This window comes from Chiloscyllium plagiosum, unplaced genomic scaffold, assembly GCF_037043375.1.
Source record: "Chiloscyllium plagiosum isolate Xiang-an unplaced genomic scaffold, Cpla_swu_hap1 HiC_scaffold_13, whole genome shotgun sequence".
NCBI lineage: Eukaryota > Metazoa > Chordata > Chondrichthyes > Orectolobiformes > Hemiscylliidae > Chiloscyllium > Chiloscyllium plagiosum.
This window is the reverse complement of record NW_028270151.1, coordinates 13,013,936-13,033,708: the sequence shown is the minus strand read 5'-3', so window position 1 is coordinate 13,033,708 and position 19,773 is coordinate 13,013,936. Positions and strand designations below refer to the sequence as shown.

General features: G+C 44.7%; 1 protein-coding gene across 2 annotated transcripts in view; it reads left to right on the top strand.

The window, feature by feature from the left end:
• hltf (helicase-like transcription factor) overlaps positions 1-19,773 on the top strand; it is a 73,985-nt gene that overhangs the window by 24,823 nt on the left and 29,389 nt on the right. For both annotated transcript variants that reach the window (XM_087993327.1, XM_043702688.2), the window contains exons 12-18: positions 3,207-3,275; positions 6,771-6,878; positions 9,923-10,020; positions 10,164-10,307; positions 15,383-15,521; positions 17,341-17,476; positions 18,301-18,480. In XM_087993327.1, the coding sequence (XP_087849453.1) occupies positions 3,207-3,275; positions 6,771-6,878; positions 9,923-10,020; positions 10,164-10,307; positions 15,383-15,521; positions 17,341-17,476; positions 18,301-18,480 (874 nt within the window). The remainder of the gene's footprint in view (positions 1-3,206; positions 3,276-6,770; positions 6,879-9,922; positions 10,021-10,163; positions 10,308-15,382; positions 15,522-17,340; positions 17,477-18,300; positions 18,481-19,773) is intronic.

The following is a 19,773-nucleotide window of genomic DNA, read 5'->3' as shown; positions in this document are numbered from 1 at the left end:
ACAGTGGTTAGCATGGCTGCCTCACAGTGCCAGGGACCTGGGTTCAATTCCCGCCTCAGGCGACTGTCTGTTTGGAGTTTGCACATTCTCCCCATGTCTGCATGGGTTTCTGCCGGGGTGCTCCAGTTTCCTCCCACAGTCCAAAGACATGCAGGTTAGGTGGACTGTCAATGCTAAAAATTGCCCCGTGGTGTTTAGGAATGTGCAGTTTAGATGGGTTAGGAGGTGATAGGGATAGTGTTGGTGGGGATGGAGGGGTGGCCCATATCCCTCTAAACCTTTTTCTTATCCATGAACCTGTCAAGTGATCAGCCTACTCTGTCTCCAATCCCAGTCATTGGTCTGACTACTTCCTTTGATAGAATCCCTACAGTGTGGAAACAGGCCCTTTAGCCCAACTAGTCCACACCGACCCTCTGAAGAGTAACCCACCCAGACCGTATTGCTCTACATTTACCCCTGACTAATGCACCTAACCTACACATCCCTGGACACTATATAGGGCAATTTAGCATGGCCAGTTCACCTAACCTGCACATCTTTGGACTGTGGGAGGAAACCAGAGCACCCGGAAGAAACCCACGCAGACACAGGGAGAATGTGCAAACTCCACACAGACAGTTGCCCGAGTTTGGAATTGAACCTGGGTCCCTGGTGCTGTGAGACAGCAGTGCTAACCACTGAGCCACCGTGCCACCCCAAAATCTCTCAGCATTGGGTTATAGTCAAACAGGTTTATTTTGAAGTACTTGCTAGTCCACCCAGTCCCAACACCGGCACCACCTCATCAGAATCCATACACTCATTCACCCGAGGGTGGAATCAAATCCAGGTCCCTGGCGATGTGAGGCAGCAGTACTAAGCTCTGAGCCGCCATGCAAACCACCTTCCTTTACCGTGGGGCAACGTTTTTAAAAAAAATCCTCTTTCTGTATGAAGTTGTGCATCGGAACTTTGACACCATTCAGTCTCCAGCAAATGATTGTTGACCACTTGGCAAGCGTCACAAACAAATCACCTACCACGGCCAGTTTAATTAATTAACTCATTAGGATTTTCTAGTGTCTCCTTGGAAAGAATGGGTTTTTTAATGTCGAGATTTGACTTTAACTTTCCACCACGTTAATGCCATTCAGTTGACCATCTGGTGTTTTACAAGGCACAACTCTGTGCCACCACAGATTAGCTGATAAATAGTCCACATCTGATTCCTGTGTCTGTTCTTGAGTTTCTGTGACCACTCAGTCCATTCCTGCTGAGTTGCAAGAACATAAAACATAGGAGCAGAAATTAGGCCATTCGGCCCGAGTCTACTCCACCGTTCAAGCATGGCCGAAAAGTTTCTCAACCCCATTCTCCCTCTTTCTCCACATAACCCTTGATCGTTTTGACACTCAAGAACCTATCTATCTTCGTCTTAAATATACTCAGTGACCTGGCCTCCATAGCTTCACTCTCTCTGGCTGAAGAAGTTTCTCCTTATCTCCATTCTAAAAGGTCTTCCCTTTTACTCTAAGGCAGTGCCCTCCTGTCTCCTACCAATGGAAACATACAGAACATAGAACAGTACAGCACAGAACAGGCCCTTTGGCCCATGATGTTGTGCTGAGATTTAATTCTAATGTAAAATATAATAACTTAACCTACACACCCCTCAACTCACTGCTCTCCATGTGCCTGTCCAGCAGTCGCTTAAATGTCCCCAATGACTCCGCTTCCACCACTACTGCTGGCAATGCATTCCATGCATTCACAGCTCTCTGCGTAAAGAACCTACCTCTGATGTCACCTCTATACCTTCCTCCTAATATCTTCAAACTATGACTCCTCGTACCAGTCAACCCTGCTCTGGGGAAAAGTCTCTGGCTATTGACTCCAACTATTCCACTCATTATTTTGTACACCTCAATCAGGCCACCTCCCTTCTTCCTCCTTTCCAGAGAGAAAAGTCTGAGCTTTTTCAGCCTGCCTTCATAAGGCAAGCCCTCCAGTCCAGGCAGCATCCTGGTAAACCTGCTTTGCACCCTCTCCAAAGCCTCTGTATCTTTCCTAAAGTAGGGGCACCAGAATTGGACACAATATTCCAAGTGTGGTCTCACCAGGGATTCGTAGAGCTGTAGCAAAACCTCGCAGCTTTTAAACTCGATCCCCCTGTTAATGAAAGCCAAAACACCATATGCTTTCTTAACAACCCTATCCACTTGGGTGGCAACTTTGAGGGATCTATGTACTTGAACACCAAGATCCCTCTGTTCCTCCACACTGCCAAGAATCCTGTCTTTAATCCTATATTCAGCATTCGAGTCCGACCTTCCAAAATGCATCACTTTGCATTTATCCAGATTGAACTCCATCTGCCATTTCTCAGCCCAGCTCTGCAACCTGTCTATGTCGCACTGCAGCCTGCAGTAGCCCCCCATACTATAGGCGACACCTCCAACCTTTGTGTCATCTGCAAATTTACTAACCCACCCCTCAACCTCCTCATCCAAGTCATTTATAAAAACTACAAAGAGCAGAGGCCCCAAGTACAGAGCCCTGCAGGACACCATTCAACACTGACCTCCAGGCAGAATACTTTCCATCTACAACCACTCTCTTGCCTTCTGTCAGCCAGCCAATTCTGAATCCACATCTACTCTGTCCAGGCCATTCAGTATTCTGTATGTTTCAATTAGATCGTCCCTCGCCCTTCTAAACTCCATTGAATATAGATCCAGAGACCTCAAGCATTCCTCATATGTTAAGCTTTTCATTCCTGGGACTGTTCTTGTGAACCTCCTCTGAACATGCCCCAGGGTTAGTGTGTCCTTCCTGAGACATGGGACCCAAAGCTGCACACACTGCCCCAAAGGTGCTTGATGTTCACACACATTCATAAAATCATCACGTCATACAGCACAGAAACTGACCCTGCTGTTCATTCCTTCAGCAAAACAGAAACACTTCAAAACCAGTGACCTTTGGAATCAGCATGTCATCACTAGGCCTCTTCAGTTTTCTCCTCATTTGAGTTAATTTCATTTAATTTCATTTTGGCTAATCCAGCAAATTTTGGGTTCATATCCCCACTCTGTTGGAACAGTGCTGGTGCTTCAGAGAGGTTCTTAATTAACTGTAAACTGTGTGTTTTGAAACGTTTTGAGGTTGTGAAAGGCATTGAAGTGTAACAAGCTCTTTCAAAAGTCGTGGCTTTTTTTTCGCAGTGAAAACGCAACAGAAAAGTGCAACGGGTAAACGAACGGAATGGAACGCCACAAGTAGCGGGAGAAAAGGTGAACCGTTCAAAGTACACTCCGGTTTAAAGAGGATAGTTTCCATATATTTGGTGTAAAATGACATCGATTTTCGGAAATATGCCTGAGTAAATTCTAGGGAGGTCAGTTCTCTCTGTCTGCCAAAGCTTTAAAGCCATTGGTTCCACAGCAAAAAAAAAAGGCCCTTTGGCCAATCAAGTCTCTGCCAGTCCAAAGCAAGCACTTAACTATTCTAATCCATATCCCTTGCTGAAAATGTGTTGCTGGAAAAGCGCAGCAGGTCAGGCAACATCAGAGGAGCAGGAGAATCGACGTTTCAGGAATTCCTGAAGAAGGGCTCATGCCCGAAACGTCGATTCTCCTGCTCCTTGGATGTTGCCTGACCTGCTGCGCTTTTCCAGCAACACATTTTCAGCTCTGATCTCCAGCATCTGCAGCCCTCACTTTCTCCTAATCCATATCCCTTGCCATCCAGGGTTCACTGAATTTGTTGATCCTACCTTTTATCTTTAATGGAAGGTGTGAGAAGTGTAAACCTGTTTTCATTCCTGTGGGTGGGACTGTCTTTAAGGTGTTTTGCTACTGACTGCTACTTGCACTGAGAAAGTGGTGATGAGCTGCCGCCTTGTGGGTATATATTGCGGGTCCTTTAGGTTGACCAGGAACCGAAAGCTGGAAACTCCCTGGGTAGGATACTCCCTGCCCCTGAAAGGATGTGGACACTGGAGGTTCAGTTGGTAAAGGCCACTGTGATTGGCGAGTACAGAACAATGGGATACTCGACATTGAGGGGGAAATAAAAGTCCTGGTTTTCCACCCAAGCTTTTAATGGTGAGAGGGGAATCTCGCTAATGAGTGGTGAATGACCCATTGGCTAATCAGGAAATGTGTGATGCTTGCTATCTTACAGTGGAGATATTCTAGACTATAGCAGTTCCCAAAATGAAAGTCTAAGTGGGTTCCTGTTGCTCCAGTTTACTCCTCCAGCTATCCATCTTGGATAGTATTTCTCCCACACCTTAGGGCACACTCCGTGACCCACGGTTGTCTGCACTCTCCATTCACTAAGTTGGCATTAGCAAAGCACCAGCCTTACCTTGTCATCAGGGGTTTCTGTTCTGATACATTTCAGCACTTTGGAGTTCACAGACCTATTGCAGTGCCACACTGCTGCCAGTCTCATGACCTGGAACGGGGTATCTCTCTGGACTCTTAACTTGCTTTCTTACGGACTGACTTTGTGCCTGTTCACTTTGGATGCTCACAACATTGCCTTTTAGCACCGGCAGTCCTGTTTGACCTGTTTGACAACTATGTGCAGTCACGTGAGACTGTCGTTAGTCTCCATGCTGGTCATCTGCCAGTCTGGAAAGGTGGCGCTGTATCTGGATGAAGTAGGAAGCGCCAAGGGCAAGAAGGGTTATTTTTAGGTGGGGGATGAGGAGAGGTGTGTGTGGTGTGCATTAGTTGAGAACTACTGAGGGGAAAATGCTGCATGCAGTATTGAGCGTGGTACATGGACCTTGCTGGGCAGTGAATGGAGGAGCAGAGTTAGAATGAATGTGAGGTAGCAGAGAGAAGATGGTGGAGAACACCTTGTGGCATCACTGCACACTTCTCAAAACCCTGGACATCGCACTGACCCAAGTGGCTACTTCAGACCAGACTATTATGGTTTGACATGGTGTGCTGCAGGGAGTCGGTCAGACAGCATAGAAGCAGACTTTTCAGATCAACGGATCCATGCCAGCCAGATATTCTAAACTGAATTTAGTCCCATTTGCCTGCATTTGGCCCATATCCCTTTAAATCTTTCCTATCCCTGTCCAAATGTCTTTTAAATACTGTGATTGGACCCATCTCTACCACTTCCTCTAGCAGCTCGTTCCATTTACAAACTGCTCTCAATGTGAAAAAATTGCCCCTCAGGTCTTTTTTAAATCTTTCCCCTCTCACCTAAAACCTATGCCCTCTGGTTTTGAACTCCCCTAACCTGGGCAAAAGATCTTGGCTATACACCTTATTTATGCCCCTCACGATTTTATAAACATCTATAAGGTCACCCTCCTACGCTCCAGTGAAAAAGGCGCAGTCTATCCAGCCTCTCTTTATAACTCAAACCCTCCAGTCCCAGTAGCACCCTTTCCAATTTAATAACAACCTTCTTCTAGCAGAGCAACCAGAATTGAATACAGTACACCAGAAGATCCTGAACCAGGGATCATATCTCTGGTGGTGAGTGGAAAAGCTGCTATGCGGATGTCTGTTAAATGCTAATAAGGTGAGCAGTGGGAATTGTGTGAGGTAACTCAAGAGTTCGCAGAGAGAGAAACTCCCTGAGATGTTCCCCGAGTTTGACGCTCAGCTGATTTGTGGCAAAATTCAGCCCATTTGAGATATTTTTCAATCCTGTTGATTTTACTCATAGTACTGGACTCGAAAAGTTAACTTAGACGAAATGTCTGCAAATCAACTTCCCAGCTTGGTGAACATACCCATAACTACGACAAACGTTGACTCTTGTTCGTCTCCACAGATGCTGCCGACCAGCTGAGTTTCTCCAGCTATGTCTGCTTTTGTTAATTTCAGTTGTAGATTTGATTTCGTGGCTGTTTTGGGATATATAGTTTTGTTTTGTTGGCTATAATTTACACAATACTGTGAGGCCTGGATAGAGTGGATGTGGAGAAGATAGTCCCACAAATCGGAGAGACTAGGACCCGAGGGCACAGCCTCAGCCTCAGTGAAGGGATGACCCTTTAGGACTGAGATGAGGAGGAATTTCTTCAGCCAGAGGGTGATGAATCTGTCGGTGAGTGTACTTAAGTCAGATTGTTGATTGTTAAGGAGATCAAGGGTGACCGGGAGAAGGCAGGAGAATGGCGTCGACAAAGCCATCAGCCATGATTGAATTGAGGAGCCAATTCAGAAGGCCGAATGGCCTAATTCTGCTCCTGTATCTTGAGGTCTGATAGTCTTGTTTTAGAGGGATGTGCTTGAACAGATGGTTCCCCTATAAATGGAAATCTTTTTGCAATTGAAAGAATGTTTTTATTATTTTATTCATTCACAGAATGAGGGCGTTGCTGGCTAGGCCAGCCTTTATTGCCCATCCCTAATTGTCCAGAGGGCAGTTAAGGGTCAACTACATTGCTGTGGGTCTGGAGTCACATGTAGGCCAGGCCAGGTAAGGATGGCATTTTCCTTCCCTAAAGGACATTAGTGAACCGGATGGATTTTTCTGACAATTGACAATGGGGTCATGGTCATCATTAGATTTAGTTCCCAGATTTTCATTTTTTATTGAGATCTAATTCCACCATCTGCCGTGGTGGGATTTGAACCAGGGTCCCTAGAACATTATCTGAGTCTCTGGGTTAGCAGTCCAGTGATAATACCATTAGGCCATTGTTTTTGCAGGAGGCAATGTGCAAGTTTGTGAAAAAGAATGAAATAACCAGTCTCCTTGAAATAATTATTGCATTTTAAATGTAGTTTTCTTTTATTTGCCAGGCACTGCAGAGAGCAAGTCGCAGTCTAGTTGTGGCCTAATGGAGGATATTGATTTTGCAGCTGCTCTTGGCGGTGCTTCCAGTTCCACTTTAAAAAAGATCAAGAAAGGTAATACTTTATTTATGTGGGTAACTTGAGTTTAATTTTATCTTCCCTTCCCTGGCAGTTCTTCTGTTGTATGTAAATTCCAGCAAACTACTGTTAATTCAGCTACTGATTAAAGAAATCCCACAGGACATTCAAATACTGAAACAATTATTTAAACTTTACTGCATGAAGCAGCAAAATAAGACCTCACAGGTAAGCAAGTTAAGCTATTACCTGATTAATGGTGGAATGGTCCTAACCAACAGTGTCTTGTCGTTGAGTATGTCCAGATTTCAATTTATGTGTGGTGTGGTTCTCCAGAGTTCTGCTGAAGCTGAATTCTTATAGGATTTTCTATCTTGTTAAACTCATGGTGTGATATTATTTATGACACTTCTGCAGCTTGCTTGCTTTCTTATTGGGAGTGACAATCAGCTATTCTCAACCTACATCTCTGTTCCTTGTTACATTTGATGTTAGCTGTTTGTTCCAAATAGCTCCTGTTCTGCCATTAACTCCTTAAATTCTTCTACAAGGCAATCCTTTTCAAAGAATCCCTACAGTGTCAAAACAGGCCATTTGGCCATCAAGTCCACACCAACTCTCCTAAGAGCATCCCACCCAAATCTGGATTAGAGTGTGCTCGAAAAGCACAGCAGGTCAGGCATCATCCAAGGAGCAGGAAAATTGACGTTTCGGGCAAAAGCCCTCATCTCCCTACCCTATCACTCTGCATTTTCCATGGTTAATCTACCTAACCCACACATCCCTGGACACTATGGGGTAATTTAGCATAGCCAATCCTCCTAACTTGCACATCTTTGTACTGTGGGAGGAAACTGGAGCACCTGGAGGAAACCCACACAGACACGGGGAGAATATGCAAACTGCAATTCCAGCCCGAGGCTGGAATTGAACCCAGGTCCCTGGTGCTGTGAGGTGGCAGTGCTAACCACTGAGCCACCATACATACTGACATAAGGCAGCCAGTTACTAAACAGTTGTTTAAAATAGTTTTTTTTATTGTAGAGGTTTGACTCCGTTGCTTCCCAGGCATGGCTAATTGGCATATTTTTAAATCCTTGTCCATTTCACCTCCGGAAACAGTTTATTCCTGAAAGACTTATTGCTGGTTCTTTTCATCCATGAACAACTAGTAAAGTTCTGGAGTTAACATTGTCACACTTTGGATGTAGGTTTGCTCGCTGAGCTGGATGGTTCATTTTCAGACGTTTCGTCACCCTACTAGGTAACATCTTCAGTGGGCCTCTGGGCAAAGCACTGTTAATTTCTGCTTTCTATTTATATATTTGGGTTGGTGATGTCATTTCCTGTTTATTTTCTCAGGGGGTGGTAGATGGGGTCTAACTTGATGTGTTTGTTGATAGAGTTCCGGTTAGAATGCCATGCTTCTATTTAGCCTCTCATGACTGTGGTAGCAATTCACTCGCTTACAATTCTCCTGACTGTGTACAATTTTTTTTTAGTTCTATTGAGTTCTCATTGAAAATTACTGTTGAAATCTGAGCCTTCAGCAGTGCATTCTAGAATCCTCGTTCTCCATGTAAAATAAGGGATTCCTTTAAGCCTTTTTTTTCCTCCACTCTATATTCTTTTACAACCTAATTGGAATGCTTTTTTTCTTCATTCATTCACAAGATGAGGGCATCGCTGGCTGGGTCAGCATTTCTTGCCCATCTCTAATTGCCCAGAGGGCAGTTAAGAGTCAGCCACCTTGCTGCGGGTCTGGAGTCACTTGTAGGCCAGACTGGATAAGGATGGCAGTTACCTTCCCTAAAGAACATTTTAGCGAACCAGATGGGTTTTTTTACAGCAATCGACAATACATTCAGGGTCACTATTAAACCCTTTGTTCCATGTTTTTTGTTTTAAAAAGTTCAGTTCAAGTTCCACCATTAGCCCTGGTGAAATTTCAACCAAGATTAACAGGTCCAGCGCTAATACCATGAAGCCATCGCTTCCCTGTCTTGTGTTTCTTTGTAGATTTCCGAACTAGTGGAGTCTCAGGTTACAACATTTTCAATGGTACAAAGTCACTGAAGAAGAATTAATGATTTGGAGATCCTGGTGTTGGATTGGGGTGTACAAAGTTAAAAATTGGAAGCTAGTGCTTCCAGTTAAACCTGTTGGACTATAACCTGGTGTTGTGTGATTTTAAAGAATTAACACCTGCAATATATTTGGAGCCTTTAGGTGGTGCTAGTGGAGCATTCTCAAATTCCATATTCCAATATCTCTCCAATTCCTGCAGTTCATAGGCAGCAAGGTGTATTTAATTCCTTAGATTGAGAATTACAATACAGTGAATGTTCAGGTGAGTGAAGATTCTTAGTCTGGGTAAGAGATCCATGGGATGAATGCTTAAGAAACAGGAAGGCAAGGTGGAGCAAACTGGTCAGGTTACAAAACCTTTGTTTTATGATGGATACTCAACAATATCTGGTAACAGAAAATCGCTCTTGGACAGAAATGTAAGCAATTTTTAAAAAACCTCAGTTCAATTTATCTGACCCCTTAAAATAGTAAAATATCGTAAGGTACATCAGAGCAATTATTGAGCAAAGATCGACAGTGTGCTCCATAATTAAATATTAGGGCAAGTGACCAGAAGCTTAGTCAAGCAAATAGATTTTAAAGCTGGTTAAGAATAGAGGGGATTAGGGAGGGATTCCACAGGCCATCAAAGCTGAGTAATGATCAAATTATTTTATGCCAAATCTACTTACTAAGTTATACATGTTATCAGACTTAAAAAGCTAACTTAATGTTAAAAGGAACTCAATGTTCAGTTGCTCAGGCAGCATCTGTATAGAGAGAAAGTTGCTCACATTTTCAGCTTGAAGACTGCTCATATTTATCGAAATTTGTTTTTGTGTTTGATCAGGCTAAAGCTTGTTTTCATTGTTGTCGGTCATTCCTGAGCTCTGAAGAAAGGTCAGCTTGGAATGCTGGCCCTACATCCTCTCTCCTGTCTGACCCACTGAACATTCTTTCAGGATTTCAGCTTCTCCAATGTTTCAATTTTGTTTGGGTTTTTTTTTTAGGTTGTCCAAGCTCACAGCCCAGCACTAATACAGCGGCTAATGCAAAGGCGAGATCGACCCTGATAGTTTGTCCTCTCTCTGTGCTCAGTAACTGGATTGTAAGTGCACTTTGCCAACTTTGAATCATTCCTTCCAAATTTGGTTGAAGTCTTTGTCAATTTATTCCTCCTTGTTACTTTCAGTCCCGAAGGTACAACAACAGAACAATTGAAATAACTTGAAGTGCAAATCTATCTTTCAGGATCAGTTTGAGCGACATTTATGTCCCGATGTGAAATTGAATATGTATCTTTATTACGGCTCTGAGAGAAATAAGACTGCATCATTCCTCGCTGAGCAGGATATTGTACTGACCACCTACAATACGTTAACAGTCGATTATGGGGTAGGTGGTGAATATTAAATTGTTAAACTGTGAAGTCCATCGCTGTCATTGGTTTGCATGCTTTTTGGGCTGGTCAAGTCAAAACCCTTAGAACTTTGGAATGTAACCTTTTGTTTTTCAGACTGTTAAATGCTCCTTGAAAGTGGTCCTGAATTCTGAGATGTTCCTTTAAAAGTCCCCGTTCAGTGTCCTTTTAGAGGAGTGACTGTGTTTTTGCCATTTCACACGCTGCAGAAACCACTTTTTCATACAACAGTTTGCATTTTAATGGCGCCTCTTAGCGCAGTAAAGCATCCCAGACAAAGAAATTTAAAGGAAATGGATGCTGAGCCAAAGAAGGGGATTAGGGAGGGCAGATTTAAATCTTTGTCCAAGCCTTTATCGGTCAGAGTATTGAGTACAGGAGTTGGGAGGTCATGTTGCGGCTGTACAGGACATTGGTTAGGCCCCTGTTGGAATATTGCGTGCAATCCTTCCTATCGGAAAGATGTTGTGAAACTTGAAAGGGTTCAGAAAAGATTTACAAGGATGTTGCCAAAGTTGGAGGAATTGAGTTATAGGGAAAGGCTGAACAGGCTGGAGCTGTTTTCCCTGGAGCGTCGGAGGCTGAGGGGTGACCTTATAAAGGTTTACAAAATTATGAGGGGCATGGATAGGATAAATAGACAAAGTCTTTTCCCTGGGTGGGAGAGTCCAGAACTAGAGGGCATAGGTTTAGGGTGAGAGGGGAAAGGTATAAACGAGACCTACGGGACAACTTTTTCACACAGAGGGTGGTACATGTACGGAATGAGCTGCCAGAGGAAGTGGTGGAGGCTGGTGCAATTGCAACATTTAAGAGGCATTTGGATGGGTATATGAATAGGAAGGGTTTGGAGGGATATGGGCCGGGTGCAGGCAGGTGGGACTAGATTAGGCTGCGATATCTGGTCAGCAGGGACGGGTTGGACCGAAGGGTCTGTTTCCATGCTGTACATCTCTCTGACGTTGATTTTTAAAAGCTGGCCAATTGAAGACCCCACCCATCCTGGTTATTTTCTCCTCCATCATCTTCCGTCGGGCAGAAGTCATAAACGTTTGTATATACTTATGAATAGATTCCAGTCAGCTCCTTCCCTGCCGTTAACAAACTTCTGAATGGACCTCTCCAATTTTAAATTTAATATTGATCTTGCTCTCTGTGCACTGTCTCTGCAGCCGTAACATTGTATTCCACTACCCTATTGGACTGAATCATAGAATCCCTACAGTGTGGAAGTCTGTCCTTCGGCCCAGCAAGTCCACACCGACTCTCTGAAGAGTATCCTAACCAGACCCGTTCCCCTATTATTCTACGTTTACCCCTGACTAATGGACCTAACCTACACATCCCTGAACTCTATGGGCAATATAACTTGACTAATTCACCTAACCTGCACATCTTTGGATTATGGGAGGAAACCAGAGCAAACCCATGCAGGCACAGGGAGAACATGCAAACTCCACACAGACAGTCACCCAGGCTGGAACTGAACCCAGGCCCTTGACGCTGTGATGCTGCCGTCCTAACCACTGAGCCACAATGTCACCACTGCACACAAAACAAAACTTTTCACTGTACCTAGTTACGTGACAATAATAAATCAAATTCAGGAAGGAGAGGCAGAACGATTTAGGGGAGTTCTGGAGGGTGGGACCTAGGCAGCTTGAATGCCCATGTGCTGGGGGCAATGGGAGGGCTGAGGGAAAGACTGCTGCAGATAAAACATGGCAATCGGTTGAGGGTTGGTAAGGCTGGAAGAGTGATGTGGAGGGATAGGTAAACAGAAGGAATTGAAGAACAAGTTATTTTACATGTGAGGCAATGGCTTAGAGCCAATCATATTTTAGCCTGGGTGGTGAGCAAGTGTGATAAATTGTGGGATAAGATGCAGAGAGTTTTTGGCTGAGGATAGGTAGCTGTTCAGGAGAGGAATTGAGTAGCCATTGGAGTTGGATGTAGCACTTCAATGGATGGAAGTTTAGTGGGCAGGCGGCGGCAGGGAGCAGGCACAGTCTACGTACTGAATGATTTGCCATAGTTCTAATCAATGATGGAGCAGGCTCGAAGGGCCGAATGGCCTATTCCTGCTCCCATTTTCTAAGTACGGGCAGGTTACGATAGGTTTAGCAGCATCCAATATTGTTAATGTGGTACTTTACAAATTTAGTGTACAGAAAATGTGGCAATGAAAACTCAGCTGAGGTCATTCAGATCTTTTCAGTTTGAACCAGTATTACTGATGAGCAGGAAATAGTATTGATTTCCCTACCTCCTAGTTGCTGTCAAAGGTGCGCATATAATTGTGACACCTATTTCCCCATCACAGGATTTATATTATCAAAAGGGTCTTAATGATTAAATGGCAGGGAAATGGAGAATATGTGATGCAGTATCTGAGGAAGTTAACACGGTTAAAAGCAATGGGAACTGACATTAACTGAAGGTCAGGAATATTTTGATTCCTGCATGGGTTATGATGACAAACAGGCGTGGGCACAGTACTTCAACTGAATTAATAATGCAACAGAGTTGTAATCGAAGTTGCTTCCATTATGCTGTGCTCCGCGATATTCAGTTAGGGGAGAGTTACACATTTGAAATGAGGATGGACCTGCTATACAACATGATGTTTAAAACCATAAAACAGTATTGTTTGCAATGGAAGACTAAATATTTTATGCATTTTCTTTGTGTGTGTGTGTGTGTGTGTGTGTGTGTGGTGTGTATGTATGAATCTGTTTGTGTGTGTGTTGGTTGTGTGTAAATGTGCTGAAGGTTACCTATCAGACAACATTTGACTACAGTACTTTTAAAAGTATCTTATAGGCTGCTTTGGGATAACCTGATGTCATGAGGAGCACTATATAAATACAGTTCTTACTTCAAGAACAGCCACAGAATTAATTCCAAGTGTAACTATGTTTACTTATGACAAAGGATTAGAGCTCATGTGTAGAGGGGAACATTTATCAGGGACACCTTTTTGATTTAGCTACCTGAATTTTTCACAGTCCTCCAAAGCATCATTAACAATATTGAGCTGTTTTTATAATGACTCGGTAATGTTGAAAATCTTTTTCTACCTTTCAGATGTAATTATGACTCTTTTATAGCTGTAGAATCTGAGAAAAGGTAGGGATTGATTTCCCTGTCACTTGGGTGTATAAGTGGTAGTGTGATGAACCACTCGTTATAGAAATGGACTGATTTCATTTTGCTTGGTTTGTACCACAATGAAAGCAGGGTGGTTTCTGCTCCTGGTGACCAGAGCACACCCTAGGTGGCAAGTGGGCAATCTAACCCTTCAGGTACTTGAGCTTGAAGATTAAAAATGGTAACTTCCTGGTTTTATGTAAAATTTAGCCCATGGCAAATGGAGTTTAATATAGATAAATGTGAGGTCTTGCATTTTGGAAAGTCAAATCAAGATAGGAGTTGGGCCTTAAGGAGTGTAGCGAAACAGACGGACCTTAGTTCAGGCGCACGGTTCTCTGAAAGTGGTGTCACGGGCAGTGAAGGCGGCTTTTGGCACACTGGCCTTCATCAGTCACGGCATTGAGTGTGGACGTTGGGAAGTGATGTTGGTGAGGCCACGTGTGGAGTGTTATGTTCAGTTTTGGTCACCTTACTAAAGGAAGGATGTTATTAAACTGGAAAGAATGCAGAAGAAATTTGCAAGGATGTTGCTAGGACTCATTGGCCTGAGCTGTACGGACAGGTTGGACAAGCGAGGACTTTTTCTTTAGAGCATAGACTGTGGGCAGATCTTACGGAAGTATTTCATATCATGAGAGGCATGGCAGGGTGAATGCACTCAGTCTTTTTCCCAGGGTTGGGGAATTGAGGACTAGAGGGCAAAGAATAAAAGGGAACCTGAGTGGCAATTTTTTTTTTAACATGAGGGTTGTACGCATATGAAATAAGCTGCCAGTGGAAGTGGTTGAGGTGGGTACATTAACAGTAGCTAAAAGGCATTTTGACAAATACATTGGCAGGAAAGGTTGAGAAAGATATAGGCTGTGTTAGGAAATGGTGATAGTGGATGGACATTTTGGTCGGCGTGGGCCAGATTGAGTCAAGGGGCCTGTCTCCGTGCTGTAGGACTCTGACTCTAGTCATTCAGTTGGGCATTCAGGCTCTGAAATTCCACTTAAACCTTTATTGGAGAGTAACAGGAATTAGGTAGGACTGGGCATTGCATATATGAATGGGACAGCTCAGATGATATACAGTAAGCATTACATCAGATTGAATTCCAGGTTTGTGTAAATTACACAAGATTATATTACATTAAGTTTATTGGTCTAACAGTAAGTTTGGAGTGGACACTTCTTTTTTCAAAAAGTGAGTTGGGGAGCGGCATTTTAAAACACACCTGAAAGCTACATTGAGAGAGTTAAGGTGCTCAGCGCTGGCTTTAATGCTTTGAATGGGCTTCTGAATTTTTATTCAAATGTGTCAAATCGATACCAGAAGAGAATTCTAAGCTGTTTTGGAATATTACGGTCTAAAGTGCTGAGCAATTCAGGCAACTAGAGCAAAGCTGTGTCCCTATAACCTTCCCTATAGGTGTGAGCTGTATCCTTCAATTTAAATTTTAAATAAAAACCAATGCCACATTGGTGTAGGGGGTTGTCTGAATGATTAGATTAGATTCCCTACAGTATGAAAACAGGCCATTTGGCCCAACATGTCCACACTGACCCGCCGAAGAGTAACCCACCCAGACCAGTTTCCCCTCTGACTAATGCACTAACACTACAGGCAATGTAGCAAGGCCAATTCACCTAACCTGCACATTTTTGGGAGGAAACCAGAGCACCCAGAGGAAACCCACGTAGTCACAGGGAGAATGTGCAAACTCCACACAGATAGTGGAGGCCAGATTCGAACCTGGGACCCTGGTGCTGTGAGGCAGCAGTGCTAACCACTGAGCCCCCGTGCCACCTTCAAATGCACGAAGTAGCTGTGGAGTGAAGTGTGAGAGTGTTGCACTGGATTTTCTATCGCCTCCCATTTCCCTGTAGTGATTATGATTAACTTGTCCTTACAGAGTGGGAGTGCCAGCCCCCTGCACAAAGTGAAGTGGCTCCGTGTGGTATTGGATGAGGGCCACACCATACGGAATCCAAATGCCCAGCAGACCAAAGCTGCACTCACACTAACTGCTGAGAGACGATGGGTACTAACAGGTAAGGCTGAGAGATGTCTGTTGTACTGACTTGGGCTGGATTTTCTGGTGGAATTGTTGAGTTTAGGGATGTTAGCGTTTTGCTGCTTTTAGAGTATCAGTCAGACAGGAGGTTTTGGTCACTGTACATGACTCCATTAAATGTGCAAATGACAAAACTGCTGCCTGGTTGACCAAAAGCTATCACTAGTATCTTGCAGTGAGGCAAGGTTTTTGGAGGAAACTTAATGACCGGGTTAAACTCAAGTCGGATGTTCTTAATCACCAGGGAGTGTAGACAAGGGAGTCACAGTTTTAGTACACGGGGTAGACCTTTATTTAGGACAGAAATGAGGAGAGAATGCTTCACCCATAGAGTGGTGATGCTGTGGCATTCTCTGCCATAGAAAATAATTGAGGCCAAAATCATAGAATACAATTCCTACACTGTAGGTAGAGGCCATTTGACCCATCAGGTCCATACTGACCCTTCAAAAGGCAATCCCACCCTATTCCCAAACCCCTCACTTCCATGGCTAACCCACGTAGCCTGCACATCCCTGGCTCCTGTGGACAATTTCCCACTCCACTTAACCTGCACACCTTTGGACTGTGGGAAGGAACCAGAGCACCAGAGCAGACATGGGTGGGAATGCACAAACTCCAAACAGACAATCACCCGAGGCTGGAATCGAACTCCTGTCCCTAACTGTAAAAGGCAGTGATGCTAACCACTGAGTCACTGTGTCACCCCATTGGATGTTTTCAAGAAAGAGTTATGATATAGTTCTTAGAGCTAAGATGATCAAAGGGTATGAGGGAGAAAGCAGAAGCAGGTTTCTGAGTTGGGTAATTGGCCAAGACCATATTGTATGGTGGAATAGTCCTGAAGGGCCGAATGGCCTATTCCTCTTCCTATTTTCTGTGGTAAAATACATTGAACTGGACCTATCTGATATGTATACATTAAACCCAATAGCTGTCTTGCCCATTCCAGAGTTACTAAAATATTAAGTGTGCTGAGTTTCATTTACTGAGCTGTTAGAAATGTTCTAGAGGGAGCTGTTTGTGTGTTCGCAGTCGCTGTTGGTTTACTTGTGGTTTTTATCAATGCTGCAATAACTGAAGTTGTCACTCACCAGGGGGAGCTAATATGCAGAAAGTATTTCAATTGATCTCCATTATGTCACCTAATGAAACATCTGAAAGGCATCATCTCTGTGTGGCTCAGCTGGTAGCACACTCTCCTTCCAACCAGACGTTTCCAGGTTCAAATCCTGCTCCAGATGGTTGGAACAGATCGGAGATGTGGTGATCTAGTGGTACTGCCACTGGGCAATCCAGAATCTCAGACTAATGTTCTGGGGATATGGGTTCAAATCCTATCTGTGCAGTATCATTATTACAGGTAACGATGCTGTGCATTTGCCCTTCAGCGTGATTTTCCTAAGGTCTTGACTTTTTCATTCATTTACAATATGGTCACAACAGTAGTCTGCTCTCAAACTTTATGGCACATCGAAACCAAGACTTGCCTATGAATGTCACTCTCTCGGCTTGGGGGATCTGTTAGCTCAGCTGGCTGGATGGTAGGTTTGTGATACAAAGTGAAGCCAGCAGTATGGGTTCAAATCCTGCCCCGACTGAGGTTACTCTCCCTCTTGACCTGTCCCCTCTCCCGAGGTGTGGTGACACTCCAGTAAGCCACCACTGATCGTCTGTCTCTGACGTAAGACTGTGCCTGTGGTGACTTTACCCTTTTACAATCTTGAAAATCGCTTATAGTGGAGAGGAGATTTATTAAAACATGTAGCTATTTATTCAGTATGATTCTGCTGCAGGCACGCCGATTCAAAACTCCTTGAAGGATCTTTGGTCCATCCTTTCGTTTCTGAAGTTGAAACCATTTACAGACCGACAGTGGTGGCACCGGACTATCCAACGGCCTGTAACCATGGGGGATCAGCATGGTCTCAAGTAAGCATCTCTGATCTTGAATGTTGCTGAGAAAGGGCACATTTCATCGAATCACTTCATCTTCTGCTCATCAGGACAATTCGCAAGAAATATTGATGTAAAGGGGATGGACGGTTTTATACTGTAAAAGAGTTTCTTTAGTTGACAGGTGGACTCTGGTCAAAGCTTTGCCCTTAGGAATAAATGTGAAAACTGAAGAAGAGTCACATCAAAATTGAAAAGTTAACTCTCTCTCCCACCCCTTCCCTCCATGTATCCTGAATTAATCAAGTCCCATTTGCCAGCATTTGAGCCACATCACTCTGAACCCACCTATTCGTACAACCATCCAGATGCCTTTTAAATGCTGTAACTGTACCAGCCTCCACCACTTCCTCTGGCAGTTCATTCCATACACGCACCACCCTCTGCGTGAAAATATTGCCCCTTAGGTCCCTTTTCAAATCTTTCCCCTCTCGCCCTAAACCTATGCCCTCAAATCCTGGACTCTCCCACTCAGGGAAAAAGACTTTGTCTATTTATGCTATCCGTGCCCCTCGTGATTTTATAAACCTAAAAGGTCACCCCTCAGTCTCCGATGCTCCAGGGAAAACAGCCCCAGCCTGTTCAGCCTCTCCCTATAGTTCAAATCCTCCAAACTTTGCAACATCCTTGTAAGTCTTTTCTGAACCCTTTTAAAGTTTAATAACATCTTATGGTCTTATGGTTTATTGTTGTTAGCTTAACTGGTGTATAAAATTCCACACTGGTAATGTTATTGAAGACAGCATAACTGTTGTATTCCGTGCAAAGCTGCAGGATTTTAATGCCTTTCTGTTCTTCAGACGGCTGCAAGCATTAATAAAAAACATTACCTTGCGAAGAACCAAAGCCAGTAAGGTAAATGGCAAACCTGTAATCGAGCTCCCAGAGCGTACGGTTTTTGTGCAGCATATAACCCTAACCGATGAAGAGAACCAAATCTACGAGTCAGTAAAGAACGAAGGCCGGGCCATCATCGGCAGGTGAGACTCTGAAGAAACTCCCAGTCTCCAGTTCAGAAAGTGGAGGCAATATGATGTTATCTCATTGTGCATGGAACAACATGTGACTGTTTTATTGTAATGTAGATGTTTTATTTGTGGAAGCCACAAAGACAATCCAGTAGTTTAAAAAAAACAGTAGTAGAGAGAAACCTCGATTATCCGAATATCGGATTATCTAAAGGGAATCACAAAGTCCCGCTAGAAACTTTACATCAAAGAGCTGTTTCAAACCTGATCGCGTCTTTTGTTTCCAGGTACAATGATTAAAAACGAACTCTGCTCGCTTAAATGCTGTGGAGAACTATCCTGGGCAGTCCAGTCTCTCTCTCTCCCTCTCTCTCTCTCTCGCTCTCGCTCTCTCTCTCTCTCTCTCGCACGCGCTCTCTCTCTCACTCGCACGCGCTCTCTCTCTCACTCGCACGCGCTCTCTCTCTCACTCGCACGCGCTCTCTCTCTCACTCGCACGCGCTCTCTCTCTCACTCGCACGCGCTCTCTCTCTCACTCGCACGCGCTCTCTCTCTCACTCGCACGCGCTCTCTCTCTCACTCGCACGCGCTCTCTCTCTCACTCGCACGCGCTCTCTCTCTCACTCGCACGCGCTCTCTCTCACTCGCACGCGCTCTCTCTCTCACTCGCACGCGCTCTCTCTCTCACTCGCACGCGCTCTCTCTCTCACTCGCACGCGCTCTCTCTCTCACTCGCACGCGCTCTCTCTCTCACTCGCACGCGCTCTCTCTCTCACTCGCACGCGCTCTCTCTCTCACTCGCACGCGCTCTCTCTCTCTCACTCGCACGCGCTCTCTCTCTCACTCGCACGCGCTCTCTCTCTCACTCGCACGCGCTCTCTCTCTCACTCGCACGCGCTCTCTCTCTCACTCGCACGCGCTCTCTCTCTCACTCGCACGCGCTCTCTCTCTCACTCGCACGCGCTCTCTCTCTCACTCGCACGCGCTCTCTCTCTCACTCGCACGCGCTCTCTCTCTCACTCGCACGCGCTCTCTCTCTCACTCGCACGCGCTCTCTCTCTCACTCGCACGCGCTCTCTCTCTCACTCGCACGCGCTCTCTCTCTCACTCGCACGCGCTCTCTCTCTCACTCGCACGCGCTCTCTCTCTCACTCGCACGCGCTCTCTCTCTCACTCGCACGCGCTCTCTCTCTCACTCGCACGCGCTCTCTCTCTCACTCGCACGCGCTCTCTCTCTCACTCGCACGCGCTCTCTCTCTCACTCGCACGCGCTCTCTCTCTCACTCGCACGCGCTCTCTCTCTCA